The sequence below is a fragment of the Talpa occidentalis genome, unplaced genomic scaffold (genome assembly GCF_014898055.3).
Source record: "Talpa occidentalis isolate TD23 unplaced genomic scaffold, MPIMG_talOcc4v2.1, whole genome shotgun sequence".
In the NCBI taxonomy this organism is placed as follows: Eukaryota; Metazoa; Chordata; class Mammalia; order Eulipotyphla; family Talpidae; genus Talpa; species Talpa occidentalis.
In genome coordinates, this window is record NW_026555331.1 from 132,706,682 (window position 1) to 132,722,045 (window position 15,364).

At 39.1% G+C, this 15,364-nt stretch overlaps 1 protein-coding gene and 1 long non-coding RNA gene across 3 annotated transcripts in view; one reads left to right on the top strand and one right to left on the bottom strand.

The window, feature by feature from the left end:
* The window catches only part of CPED1 (cadherin like and PC-esterase domain containing 1), a 255,853-nt gene that overhangs the window by 210,738 nt on the left and 29,751 nt on the right, over nt 1–15,364 (top strand). For both annotated transcript variants that reach the window (XM_054692593.1, XM_037512247.2), the window contains 2 exons: nt 3,750–3,867; nt 12,101–12,237. In XM_054692593.1, the coding sequence (XP_054548568.1) occupies nt 3,750–3,867; nt 12,101–12,237 (255 nt within the window). The remainder of the gene's footprint in view (nt 1–3,749; nt 3,868–12,100; nt 12,238–15,364) is intronic.
* The window catches only part of LOC119246077 (uncharacterized), a 42,591-nt gene that overhangs the window by 12,550 nt on the left and 14,677 nt on the right, over nt 1–15,364 (bottom strand). The gene's annotated exons all lie outside the window — the stretch shown is intronic.

The following is a 15,364-nucleotide window of genomic DNA, read 5'->3' on the forward strand; positions in this document are numbered from 1 at the left end:
CATCCTCGCCAACATTTGTTGTTGATAGTTTTTTTAATATGTGCCATTCTCACTATGTCTTAAGGGAGGAATGTGACATTAGAGGAGCAGAGATGGACAGCAGCCTTGCATTTTGATCTATGCCTGCGGGTGCCAAGGATTGGAGACAAGGAGGGTTCTGCTGTTTCCAGGCTTCATAGGACCTTAGCCTACAGGGTGGCAGGGGCTCCAGGGCGCCGGCAGGTGCCTTTGTTCATCATTCCAGCAGAACATTAGCAAAATATGTCATTAGGCCTCAACAAAATCTAAGCTTGTGTGAGCTGGTAATGAACTTGCTCCTCAGATCCCTCATTTCTTGAGGGAAGAGGAACAATCCTGAATCTGGAAGGGGACTCTGCCTTTCTGGGGGAGGGAAACATGCAAGAATTGTCACATTTGAGAGGTCAGTATGGACTTAAAGGGAAAAGCAGTAGACCAGGGAGAGAGAAAATGGATCCCTCTGGAAGTTGTTGGGTACCACAAGGGGTTAATGTGTAATTTTTAATTTAAGTGGGCATTTTTTTATTATTTAGCCAGAGAAGGATGTAATTTTTCATCTTGAGGGAATGATTATGGAGCTGAAAATGTAGGCAAAGTTTAAGGATACCTACTAGATCGGGTAGTCTGACTTGGTATTGCTCTAAAATATATAGCAATATCATCTTAAGAATAAGAAACACTTTAAGGGTAACATTGATTAGCTACAGATAGAAAATGCTTAATATCCACTGCAGTGGACAGTGCTGGCTTTCCAAAATTATGATGGTTTGATGTAAAAGGTTAGGAGTTATGTTTACTACAGCAAAGATTAATTACTAAGAAGAAACTTAAAAGGAGGCACAAAATACAATAGAACATACTTTGTCTTAAACTGCAGAGTAGAGGGTGTAACTTTAAATTTAATTTACGTCACAACTGACTTCCCTCTTCTAGGCTCTGCTCTCTCTAGCCTTGTAAATGACTTTGATTCCTGCCCTATCGTATAATTTAAGAGAATGGTGAATGTTTAGTTAGGACCAACAGGATTGACCAACCAACTAGAAAAGAACAGGTAACTGCTAAGAACTCCCAGCTGAGGCAGACGTAGCAACATACCAGGTAACAATTCACACATGAGGACAAGGCCAAGGAGAAAATGGGGAGTATCTGGGTGATCACCCCTTCCCGCTCCCACTTAGACTATGGTTTTCTGAATTCTCTGTTATGTTCACTCTATTATAGGGTCACATGTGAGATCATGGGTATTTAGAAAGTACAAATATTGAACATTTAGAAATATCATGATTCATCACAGAAACATCAATTCCAAAGAGCACCTGCACCCCTATGTTTATAGCAGCATTGTTTACAATAGCTAAGCTTTGGAAATAAGCCAAATGCCCAAAAATAGATGACTGGATCAAGAAGATGTGGTACATATACACCATGGAATATTACTCAGCAATCAAAAAAGATAAACACATGCAATTTGCAGCAACATGGATGGCGCTGGAAGGGATCATGCTCAGCGAAATAAGCCAGAAAGAAAAAGAAAAATACCGGATGGCCTCACTCATAGCAGGAATCTAGAGAACTTAAATAAGGGACCAGGAAAATGAATAACTATAAGAAAGTGAAAATCAAAATCAACAAACAACTATGAACCAGAGACACTATAGGGGGGTGGGGGGCAGGGAGGGAAGGGATTGGGGTCAAAATAAGGGGGTTGCAATTGTATGGGGAATATAAAAATAAAATTTATTTTAAAAAAAAGAAATATCATGATCCATCACAAGTCATTTGTTTCAACAGCTTTGAAGTTAAATTGGAACATGCTTCTCTATTATTACAGTAAATTTGTTCTAAGTTGCAACTAAGAGGGAAATTAAAACAGTGAGATGTCAATTTCCATTCAAGATTAAGAAGCTTTTGATAATGAACTGGACTGTCTCTTGATAGTGTTCATATTCTTAGCATGGCACTTTGCATGTTCTAGGTATTAAATTATTACCTTTCTATTTTAAAGGTGTATCATAAATACTTAGGACCACATTGTGAATTAATCATTCTTTCTCTGAGTAAGACTCTATAGGTTGTCACACGCACACACACACACACACACACATCTCATTCATAGACGGCTATTCATACTAAATCTCCTCACAAAATTATGTATTTAGTTATTTATTATATTTATTGTAATGAATTTTTTTAAAGATTTATTTATTTATGCATATAAGAGCTGGGGCACAGGCCAGAGATGCGGTGTGGGGGGAGGGTGAGAGAATCCACCAGAGACAGAGCAGAGAACAGAAGGTAGATTGACTGAAATACACTGCTGAGGGCAGCAGCGGGCGAGACAGGAGAGGTCTGCTGCACCATGTGGGTCAGCAACCCACACTGGGGATTGAACTCATGCTGCAGAGGCTGAGGATTGCTTCATAGTGCGGTGCTCATCCCCTTGCGCCACCAGGAGGCCCTGTCATGAACATTTTCTTAGAAATCACCTTCCTTGTCTTTAGCCAGGATCCTGAACTGGTTAAAATACCCTGTTTCAGTTATGAATTTTAAAAAACATCTATACTGAATCAAGATTTCAAGAAGTATATATATTACCCCCATTCTCTTTGTTCCTTAATATCCTGGGCATTTTTATATAATATCTGGGAATCTGAGTTGGTAGTTGGGACATTTGAGAGTGTGTGGGAATGTGACTGGAAATTGCTCATTAGAGGCAGAATTACACAGCAAAGAAGAGGTCAAACCAATTATTTTTCTCCATTACTGAGAATTTATGATATGAAGAGGGAGACAATTAAAGCTAACATTTATGAATTTCATAGGTACTTATTACCTACTCTATGGCTGGAACTGGGTTTGTGTGTGAGGGAAATAATTATACTTACTCTCATGGAGTATTCAATCTAGTGGGAAGGAGACAGGAAAAATAAATATCACATGGTGAAGAATATGAAAGAGATGAAAAGGCCAGGGATAGGTGCCAAAAACTTTGTAGAATAAGGGCAAAATGAGAGGGGTTCAACACACCTACTCCATCAGTGGATGGAGAAGAAGAAAGTTGGGGTAAGATTTCAGGGAGCCAACATAGTCGTATTATGCATATAACTGCACAAGTCATCTTATGGGAAGAATGACTTACTGCAGAACAAGGTTCCAGAGTGACTGATATTCATTGCAGTGAGATGTTGCCTGCTTTTACAAATAAATGAATCTGATTGGAATAAAATACCTGTGTTTGATTCCATATCTGGCATATCATGGGTCCTTAATAAATAGATGTTGAAGTGAAATTTTTCTGTTAAATTAACATCTCCCCAAATATTGCCCATTTTTTTCATGTTAGCAGTTTTTTCCACTTGATATACTCTAGTAAAGTCTGTTATTTTTAATGAGTCAACATATAAATATATTTTTAAATAAAACTTGCATAAATTTCTTTAGAAAGTGGCAGGGCAATAGTGACATGAATATCAAGCCACAATAAAAATTAAATGTCACAAGAATTTTTATTACTCTCTTAACCCAAGTAGTTATTAATAACATACATGTCTATTAATAAGTTAGTAGTTGCAAGTTAACATATTGATAAGTCAGTAATTTGAGGAGGGTAACTAGAATTGCTACCATTTATAGATAAAGGTTATTTGGCACGAAAAATGGTCATTTTAGAATTTTACTATTGTAAGTCAGGTTAACTACTATGTCAGCTAATTTCTATCATTTTAATGCAGGATTGTGGTTTGCTGATTCTCCCAGATGAAACCTGTGGATTACAGCCTATTTCCTCTGACTACATTGAAGCCATTTCACAGCCTGAACTAAAGATTTGTCCATCTGGGGACACAAAAGGTGAGTGTCACATTGGACAAACATCTCTTTTAAAAAAGCACCCTTTACTATAAATATGTATAAGCGTATTTAATCTTTGAACAAAAACATCAAGGTAGTACATTGCTTTTTTTTTTTTTTTTTTTTTTAAAGATTTATTTATTTATTTATACAAGCGCTGGGTACAGTCAGAAGCACGGGAGGGTGAGAGAATTCACCAGAGCCAGAGCAGGGAGCAGAGCAGGCAGAAGGACCGAAGTACACTGCTGAGGGGAGCAGCAGGCGGCAGGAGAGGTCTGCACGCCATGTGGGACCCTCCTCTGGTGGCCGGGGAGCAGCCGGGGATCGAACCGGTGCTGCAGAGGCTGCGGGCAGCTTCACAACCCAGCGCTCAACTGCTGCACCACAGGGGAGGCCCCAAGTACATTGCTTTTTTATTAGTATGAGCTGCAACACTTATAATTAAACACACTGTTTTACTATGTGACTTATTTTGATTAATCAACTGCTTTTCTCTTCACCTTTGCCATTTGCCTAGTTCATTCATATTCAAGTACGTCTTAGTTCAAAAGTCACTTGTGCCAGAAACTTTTCCTTGAGCCTCTGATTTGTTTCCTTATTATATATTTCCATAGAGCCCTGTGCTTTTTTTCCATAGCTGCAATTATTTAAATAATCAAATATGTAATTAATTATTTGATGTCAGTCTGCCCAGGCTGAATACCACATGAAGGGACCTGATTTGATCACATTATCAATTCTCTTAGCAATATATTTTCTACAGAGTAGGTACAAATAAATATCTGTTGGCCTTGCACTAAAATATACAAGTTCAAATTTAAATAATTTCCTTTAATTTAAAAAAGATTTGCAATGACCACGTCCATCTATTGAACATCAATGTCTCCCATCTATCAAACCTTAATAAAGGCAGGACAATGTGATGTCAAGTTCAAATTACAGTGATCAATCTTCCCAAAGCCCAGAGCAGACCTGCAACAACCTCCCTGTTTCTCCCCTGTCCTAGACTCTTCTTCATGGGAGGCAAGAGGGGTCAAGTACAGTTTGGGACTAAAAATGCCTATGAGGCAGTAAGAGGAGCAAGGAACATCTTCTCTGAGATTCCTGGTTGGCACTCCGGCCTCCTGACCCAGATCCCCCTTCATCTAAAAAGTCTGAGAAAACATTCAGGAGCTTTTCTACCCTTACCGTGAACTTCACACCACAGCTTGAATGGGAAATGAGTTTCACAAATGGGCAGGACAAATTGCAATTTGGCATGCACAGTTAGCAACGTGGGCAAATGCCTGTTCCTGAACATGTGTTCTAAATAATAAATTACAGTCCGTGCTTAGCGTGGATTTACCGATTATGGTGTGTCAGGTGGTATGATTTATTATTCTCAGCTAAATGAGATATATACCCTTATATACAAAGGAGACTCTCATATGTCTAGTTAAATATTTTTTTATCAGAAGACAATTTATGAGAATCATATAAACAATCTAATTCTTTTCCTCCTACTGAAACAATCAAAAGTTCTTCAATAGAAAGTTGAAGGTACATCACTGAGATTCTCTAAAAAGTACCACCTTGTCTACCCATGAATCTTGCAGTAACCGATGCCAAGTCCTGATGTGACTTTGGGGCCTGGTCTTTGTCAGAGGAGCTGCCACGAACAGGGGTGTTCTGGTAACTTGAATAGCTAGGCCTCTTTAAAGAAGTTCCCTCTCCCCAAACTTTTGCCCCTGTCAAGCCCATGCACCTTAGTCTGATACCCCCTGGGCTCCATCACCCAGCCTTTCCTATCTCCCCCAGCTTCTCATCTCACATTATGCCAATAATGCTCCAGACTCTGGTACATGCTACTCCTTGATTCTACAAGTCTTTTTCCCATCGTGCTGTATCTTCCTTTCCTGGGATGCCACCTTAGCTGCTTTTCTGTGCTCCCAGAATATCCTGGGTGCTTTCTACAATAGCTAGCATTTACCTCATTATGTTTCAAGTGCTTAATTACATGTTTCTCTCTTTCTAATCAGTAGTCTTCAAAGTGGAATAATGCATCTAAGGAGGAAAGGGTGGGCCATGGAACAATCTATAGTAAACATTACCATAATCATTCTTATTTTGTTTTAAAATGTAATAATAAATTCAAGCAAGTATATATGAATAATTATAGCATATGTGTGTGCTATATTGAAGGTGCATTAGCAATACATTTTTACTGATGACTACCCTAGATTACATATTTTGCCACAGCAGAGATTGCCCCTTATTTCTCTTTCAATTCCAAACAATTTTAAAAATCGTTTGCTAAACTAACACCAAGATACCAATATTCCTCCCTTGCACAGAAGACTGAACAGCCAGGGCACAACCACTCAAGGATAATTGCCTCACCCTTAAGGGGTAAAGACCAAAAGATTCATAATAAATGAATGAGATCAGGACAGAGTTTGCAAGAATAGATATTTTGCTGTTGGAGATGATTTTGTTCTTAGTGATTGGATTCCATGCTTTTGAAAGAAGCTGTCTTGGTAGAGAGATTTGGAAGGACATTTGTTTAGGTGCTCCAATGGTTAGCATCATTGACCATAATTTGGCTCCAAAATTTCATTTTCACTGCATATTAGAATTACTGGGTAGAACTGGATCCAGGTTCTCACCTTGCCACTATAAGGATGGTCAAAAATGTCTTTCCAGTAACACTAACTAAGATAATCTTAAGTGACTTTTTAAATTCTTTTTTTTTAAAGATCTATTTGTTTTTGCATACATAAACTGGGGTATAGGCCAGAGATGTGAGAGGGTGAGAGGATTCACCAGAGACAGAGCGGGGAACAGAACAGGCAGACTGACTGAAATACACTGCTGAGGGGAGCAGCGGGAGAGTCAGGAGAGGTCTGCTGTGCCATGTGGGTTGCTCCCTGGCCAGGGATCGAACTTGTGCTGCAGAGGCTGTGGATAGTTTCATAGGCTGCGTCCCAACCCCCGGCACCACCAGGGAGGCCCCAACTTTTTTTATTCTTAAGTTGGTGTTTAACCTTTACAAAACAATTTAACTCTAAGTCACAACCTAAGAACAACACTTGTTGCTCAAGCAAGAAAAATAAAATAATTCACCTAATTTGGAGAAAGAAGAAATTTATATGATTATTATTGAATGAGAATTGTTTTTAAGGAAAATAGTTTAGATTGCATTTTATGATATGTAAACAAAAGATGTCATAATTTTTTAGCCAGGAAATATCATACTTATAATATTAAATGTATAGATCTATATTTCTTCTTAATTAAACGCTGCTTTATTTTATAACATAATAGTCAGGAATCAGTGCTACCATTTATATAATTTTACATTCACCATGGCCCTAAGTCACAAAGTTGAAATCTTTTCTCCATTATATCACCAATTGGATTCACTTAAATGGCCTAAATCTAACTTGCGTTAAACATAAAGTAACAATTATAAATCAAATAAACTTCTCCCAAAAGGCAGTTTCATTCCTCAGAATGTTATTCCCTAAAACATATGTCATACTTCATTTCAGAAATCACAGCTTTGGTTCATTCAGTGTTTAAATATATAACATAGAATTTATGTCCCTCTTTTTGACAATTTTAGTTAAGAGCTGGTATCATTTAAAATGTCAAGAAATCCTAGTCCTGCAGATGTTATACAGATGTCTATTTCAAGCAGTATTTCTAACTCACAATAAAAAAAGGCATTGTTAACCAATACAAAAATGCAGAGTTAGGACTGTCTAAACACATAGTAGTATGAACCCTCAGGGCCAAGTTTTCAGAGACCTGACCAGGCATCCTTTTTATGTGCATGCAGTTTTATGCACCCATGAACTAATTGCACCCATATTTGGGTCTTTGCCCATGCAACTGGCCACTTGTTTCTCCAGCATTAGCAGAAAATGGCCAACAAAACCCCGGGTTTATGCAAAATTAGCTTTCAGCAAGGTTGGGGGTGAGAGTATCTAGGGGAGGTATGCACGTGTTCTTAGATACTCAAAGATCCGATGAAAAATAAGCCCTTCAAAATAATACTAAAAATAATCTCACTAGCAGAAAACATACGTATGTTCTACTGGAATGAAAATTAATGATCTTTTATGGAAACATAGTCTCTGTCAAAACATGAATCCACTGAAAATTTCAGGTTTTTTAAATAAAGATGCATTCATTATAACTACCTGTTTATGGATCTTATATAAGTGCTACTGAGGAGGTTTTTGAGCCACACTTCATTTTCGGGGGATGACTTTGTGCTGACCTAGTCTAATGTGATAAAAGGATCAGCACAGTGGACACTCCCAGACCTAAGCTCTGGTCCAGCCCTGCCTTGAACAGTATGATCTCACTTCTATCATTTACCTCTTTGGCCCTCAGTTTACCTCATCTTTAAAATAGAAGGATGAATAGAAGGTGGTCCAAAGTTCCTTCTAATCCATCCAAGAAGATTCTATATGCTGTTCACTGACCACAAATCTCTATGAAGAAAAAGAAATGGCTTTTCTAGAAGGAAGTTTTCTTGAGGAATTCATCAGGAAAGATTAAAACTTAAGGTTGTATCTAAGTCACATAATATTAGAAGGAGCCAAGCAAAGTGTAAAGGGGTCGATTATTAACTACAAACCATTTATATCAGGCCAGAGTTAGAATTTGAAAACAATATTTACTCTGAATAGAAAATGGAAATTATAAAGGAGAATTATGTGGAAGCAAACAGTTTTAAGGACAGTTATTTTGCCTTTCAAACACCAGCTCCTCTCCAAAATTGTCTTTGTTATAACTTTTAGTAGTACTGCTATTTCCTACATCTGGAAACTTTGGAAACACCTTTCCCCTAGTGGATCTTTAAATGGAAGGATGGATGGGTATATAACGCCTATATAGGTATATGTATTTATAAATACAGTTATATGTATATATGTATGTATCTCTACAATCTACGGTAGTGACCAGTCACTTCTTCAGTTTCACTCCTGTTAAGACTACCCTTTTACTATCCCTAAAGTACTATCCATTTTACCTCTCCAAGTCATATCTACATCATAAATACCTGTTCACATTGTGTTTGCTTCCAGAAAGCTCTGGCCCCCTGCACCCATAGCACTCTCTTTATTCTAAAGTGCCATGGCTTGCTTAAGCTAGGGAGATGGAATAAAATAGATTCATCATTTGTTAGGTATCGAGCACAATGACAAATGTCCTAGACAGAGAGAAATTAATGTCATCATGAAAAGATTAAATAATTTGTTCAACTTAATTAGAAGTTTTAAACATTGATAGAATATTGGAATCACCTGAGAAGCATTCAAAAATTGCTAATGCCTACAAACCAAACCCAGTGGTTCTGATTTAATTATCCTTGGGTACGATGTCCAAGTGGGGATTTCCAGATGACTAGTGTACAGTATTGAGGCCCACAGAGCTAGGAGGAGGCAGAGCTCAGGTGTGTGTCTCCAAAGCTCAGATTCCTTTAGGTCCACACACATATTTATATTCGATTATTCATGACCTATTATTTTTCTATAATTATTTTACATGGATAAGTTATAACCCTCTACCTGATTATTATTTTTTGAGGTCTAACATTATAGTGGGGAGCCTTAAATAAATCAACATATTAAAGCAGTCAGAAACCCCTGGCATCTAAGAAGTGCTATAAAAATGTTCGCTACATTTAAAAAAAATTGTAATATTTTTAAATACCACTAACACCTTAAATCTAATAGGGTAGGGGTTCAATAATGTTTTAAATTAAAATTCTCCTAAAGAGTGACAGGTATGTGGAAAACGGTGATTTATCAGTCCTGAAATAATGTAGAGAATACCAAGAGGGTAGACATTGAGTAGGGCAGTTTTGTTTTTTTTGGTTTTTTGTTTTAGTTTAAAAATAATAGCAAAGAAAAAAGTAATAGTAGAAGAAATAAGTAAGTCCACGTTACTTTTCAACTGTCTTATATTTCAGCTTTCTGCTCCTGTTGGCACTGTACCCAGTAAAGTGATTCTTACTGGGTACTTGCCAAGAAGTCATCATTTTTTCATCTCCTTTCCCTTCTGTCATCTCCTGTCTCTGTCATTTCTTCTCTATTAGTTTACCCACAGATATATTTTCCCTTTCTGTGATCAACAGAAAAGAGGCATAAGCTAGATCTCCTTCTATATTTTATTATCTGTAACTATTTCCACAAAAGCAAGCACTCACATAACACAACTTTGACATCCTGGAGGTCCTGAAAGTAAAAAATTTCTCACTAAAATTAATTTCACACCAGATATGTTTGGTAGCAGAACCACAAATCAAAACCAGCGTGGATATGTTGTTAAAATGTCTTTTTGTTATTTAAAAATCAGAAGAGAGGGCCTCCCCGGTGGCACAGCGGTTGAGCGCTGGGTTGCGAAGCTGCCTGCAGCCTCCGCGGTGCAGGTTCGATCCCCGGCTGCTCCCCGGCCACTTGAGGAGGGTCCCACATGGCGCGCAGACCTCTCCTGCCGCCCGCTGCTCCCCTCAGCAGTGTACCTCGGTCCTTCTGCCTGCTCTGCTCCGCGCTCTGGCTCTGGTGAATTCTCTCACCCTCCCGTGCTTCTGACTATACCCAGTGCATGTATAAACAAAACAAACAAACAAATAAATAAATAAATAAAAACATGCCTCTATAAAAAAAAAAATAATAATTTAAAAAATCAGAAGAGAAAAACGTAAGTTTTAATATAGGCAAAACCCATAGGCTAGAGGAGATGATTGTTGGCACATCAGAATATTTTTCACAAAGGAGATAACTGAACACTCTCTATATAATATACTAGTTCACTCTCCATTTTTAGGAAGGACAAACGAGGGGGGAAAGAAACAAATAAAAACAGTATTTAAAAGGATAGATTATAAATGTATCCACTCACACTAAAACTGAAGTGTTTGGACTACATTTAACTTTGTTAATAAAAAAAATCTTAAATACACTGAAAATATTAATTTATCCTATAAACACAAAAACTTGTAAGCTACTTTGTGCCTAAACTCTGCAGGTAACAATGGTGAAGATGATAAGTATGCTAGTCCTGTTAATTTATTGTCCCATTATAAGCCTCCCTGGTGGCGCAGTGGTTAAAGTCTCAGTACTATCAATCTTTCGCCAGCCACTGCGGCTTGAGTTCGATCCGCAGCCAGGGAGCTGACCCACGTGGTGATGCAGACCTCTCCTGTTTTGCCCGCTGCTCCCCTCAGCAGTGTATTTCAGTAGATCCGCCTGTTCTGCTCCCCACTCTGTCTCTGGTGACTCCTCTCATGCTCTGCCCCTCTGGCCTACACCCCAGCTCTTGTATGCATAAATAAATAAAAATAAAGCTGTTACAAAAATACATTGTCCCATTACCCATACCCCAGTCATGTGAGGAGAGCAATACACACCTCGCCTAACAGCTGAAGCAATAGTCAGCAGAGCTAGAAAGAGGTGAAGAGATTCTCACAAAAATGACTGTCAATCAAATTAAGGAATAATAATAGCCAGTCTTTAAAATTACCAGAATAGTAAAGTCATTCTCTTCTATCTTGACTCTCTTGAGAATGAGGAGTATGCTTATTTTTGAATGGCCAACCTAAGCATGTGTTAAATTTATCATTATTTGTCACTAGCTACCTCAATATCACTGGCACCTTATCTATGTTGCTCCTATTAAGCACCTAATGCATTATTTTAAAAAAGTAATTGGGCCTCCCTCGTGGCGCGGTGGGTTGAGCGCAGTGTGGTGAGGCTGTCCACAGCCTCTGCAGCGATCCCTGGCCAGCCGCAGATACCCACATGGCACGGCAGACCTCTCCTGTCTCACCCGCTGCTGCTCTCAGCAGTGTTTTTGGTCTGCCTGCCTGTTCTGCTCCCCTTCTGTCTCTGGTGAATCCTCTCACCCTCCTGCGCCTATGGCCTGTACCCCAGTTTTTGTATAAATAAATAAATCTTTAAAAAAAAAAGGTAATAATTAAGTAGTACATGATCACTTAATTTAAAAGTTCACAGGACAGAATTTGTACCTGGCTTCCATGTGAACTGCATTGTTTCAGAACATTACTACCTGTTGTGATTTTATTTGTTTGGCAGGAGACTCCCCTGGGTTTAGGGAATGAGTGGTCTTCTTGCTGTAATTTCTATAGTTGTGTGCTGTGCTGAAAACCCAAAGTTACTTGCAAAATGTAATTTCATCAGTAGAAGCTGAACCCAAGGACATTTTGTGTCTATTCCAGGTCAGTGGATTGTGCCTTGTCTTAGTTGTGCTGACAACAGGACCTGTGACTGGAGAGAAATAACTTGGCAGCCCCACAACTGCCAATATGGCGTCCTGACCAAGCCTCAGCTCCAGCAGTGCCTGGGAGGACGGAAGGTACGTTCAGGACTCAGTGGGGGAGGCCCTTCATTTACACTACCTACAGCACCGAAAGTCATAGAGTTGACTTCCTGCTCTCCCTGCAGAGGAAACTGAGAGCAATTTGACTTTTTGAATCATGGACAAATGTTATCATAGAAGAGCCTTCACTATTCATGCTCAGAGTGCTCAATTATTTCCAAACAAGTCAACTTGACAGATGGAGGATATTAAAGTCATGTCCTGTGCTGACCCAATTCCGTGCTGTTTTCTCAGCACAAATTGGTAGGCGCTTGCCACGTCAACTGACAGTTGGCAGTTCAGAGCAGCTGGCCTTGTCAACTGCAGCTCTAGCAAGGCACTGTGGTTAAAACAGACATCTGCAGCTCACACTGAAATGACCCTGCATGCAAGACTCCCTTCTGCTAGAGTTGAGCGCGTGCATGGCGTTACTTTACGTACTAACCTTCCTGCTCTTCTTTCACATTCTCGGGCAGGTCTGGCGTGGACCTCACTAGACAGCTTTTCCTTTAGTGTGGCTTCTAAACTGATTTCTTGGACATGCAGTGTCTTCTTGCTAGGCGTGCTCTGACTAGGTAGATCCCGGCAGAGCTCGGACATAGACTGACATGGGTAACACGAAGTAAGTAACCCCTACCCAGTTTTCAAATTGCTTTTGACTAGATGGAAATTTTTTTATAATGTATTCATCAGTCCTCACACGTGGGCAAGACTTATTTCCAAAGCTGATTTTTTTAAAAGGTTCTATTATTTCATGAAGAAAAGAGCACTAGGACTAAATGTTACCACTTTTTCATAAAATTGGCCTATGTTCAGACTTTCTATTAGCAAGTAATCTTTAGGAATGACAGTGGGTGAGGGGCCAGGCAGGAGGATGGACATTTTCCCCTGGATTCCATCATAAATGCCCTGATTTTCATGAATTATCTCTAAAGTAACAGTAGCACTTACTTTTACTAAGGAGAGGGAAGGAAACTAACACTTAGGAACTTATGCTGTTGTCAGTATTGTGAAGTGAGCCCCCATCCTGGGCAGAGAAAGGAGCTGCTATATATTTTATATCTTAAATCTGACCAGCCCATAAGCCTCATGAGGACAGGGAATGTGTGTGAGTCGCTGCCCCATCTCATGGCTGAGCACAATCTTTGGTACATAATAATCTTCATCAAGTGTCCATTGAGTAACTAAATAAGTGAAAATCTGTTTATTCCTAATCACATTCTGTTTTCGGCTAATCTGTTTTATTCCTAATCACATTCTGTTTTCACAGACCTGTTTTCGGCTTTAGTAAAACTCAGAGAGATTGAGTAATTCTCCCATGATCACATAGGAATGTGAGGGGCAACTAAGGTATTTTTAACCACCACCTTGGACAATCCCATCTGCATAGCTTAGAAATTCAGGACTCAAAGAAATGAAAATATGTGTCACTATAATAGTCAGACTTCTCTAAACCTGTTCTGAATAGTGTTCTGACCTCAGACTGAAGAGGATTCAAGGAAAATTCCAGGGAGTCACAGCTATTCACCTGATAACCACAGATGCCACAGATGTTAATTTAAGTACATCACTAAATTCTGTGGCTTTGCACATGACACATAGTTTCCTCAAGCTCATTTTCTTCATATGAAAAATAGCCTGTGTGATCTAACCTTGTGCTGTATATGAATCAACTTTGTAGCAAGCTACAAACCTTCTTCCCTGGCTGTCTAAAAAGCACAGACTGGGTGGTTTAAAGAGGCATTTATTTCTTGCAGTTGTGGAGACTATGAAGTCCAATACCAGGGTACAGCATGTCTGGGTTCTGATGTGATCTTTCTTCCAGGCTTCTGCTGGCTGTCTTTGTGCTGTGTCTTCACAAGGCAGAGAGAGAGAGTGTACCACCCTAGTCTCTTGTTATAAGGACACATCCATTTCGAACCTCACGCCCTCTTTTAAAACCTAATTATCTCCCAAAGGTTCCATCTAATCACCCCCATGGGGGTAGGGAAGTCAGGTTTCAATATATGAATTTTGAGAAGACACAAATATGTGGTTTATAGTACTGTCTTTGCTAGCAATAATTTCAAGATTGATTATTAGCAACACTACAAAGTAATGGTAAGCGAAAAGAGAAGATCACATTTCCCCTTCCTGTTAGATATGATGTAATAAAGTCTGAAAATAAAGGTGTATGTTAGGTGAGGTGATCCTGGCAGAGACAGGTAGGTTGCTTAGCAGAGTGGACTTGATCTTAGAGATTATCCTAGTCCAGAGATATTCTTTAGACCTGCATTCCCAGACACTCAATCTGGCCCCACACTGACTATGGTCCCACAGAGTCTGTTTTGTTTACTAGGACGTTAATTTACTCTACAGACAACAGGGAAACATTGCACATTTTTAGTAGGGAAGAGGCACAACCAGAATTGGAAAAACCTTCCTGTTGCAGAATGAGGTTGCCCAGGGTGCAGAAGAAATGGCTGCTGGGGAAGACTGTTCAGTGGGAAAATCCATCATGCAACACTGAAGAAGCAAAGAAAGAATAGACTACATATAGAATAATCAATGCAAAAAATGGATGCAAATATGCTATATACACAGAACATTTCTGGAAGTAACAAACTTAAGAATGATTAGATAAGCGGGGAAGAGGGATCTTAACAGCTCAGGAAATGTAATTGCCAGCCCAGTGCAGAGTGAACGTTGAAGGACGTTGTGCTGAAAAATCTTTAAGAATTTTAAGACAACAAGAGCCAAGCAGTGAACCAAATTGGACACTTCTACACAGGAACCCTGAGCAGCTGGCTGGTTCACCCCCCATGAAGCCTGCATTGAGAGTCAAGTGTGATTGGTGAAGAGTGAAGCATCTTTATAAGTCTCTATACTGTTTTTATTTTTACAACATGAACATTTTTTTAATTCAAAAATCTACATTTTAAAAAGTCTTGTAAATCAGAACTAGATCAGAGATGGTGGAAAAGCAGAGGAAAGAGAGTCTGAGAAAGACACTTTGTGTCCAGAGTCCCAGGAGGTCTACAGAGAGATAAGCACACACTCATCTCTTTGCCACACACAGAGATCATGGTCCACATCTGTACAACTGCATAGCAGCACACATTCTAAGAAAGTTCTAATTGTGAAT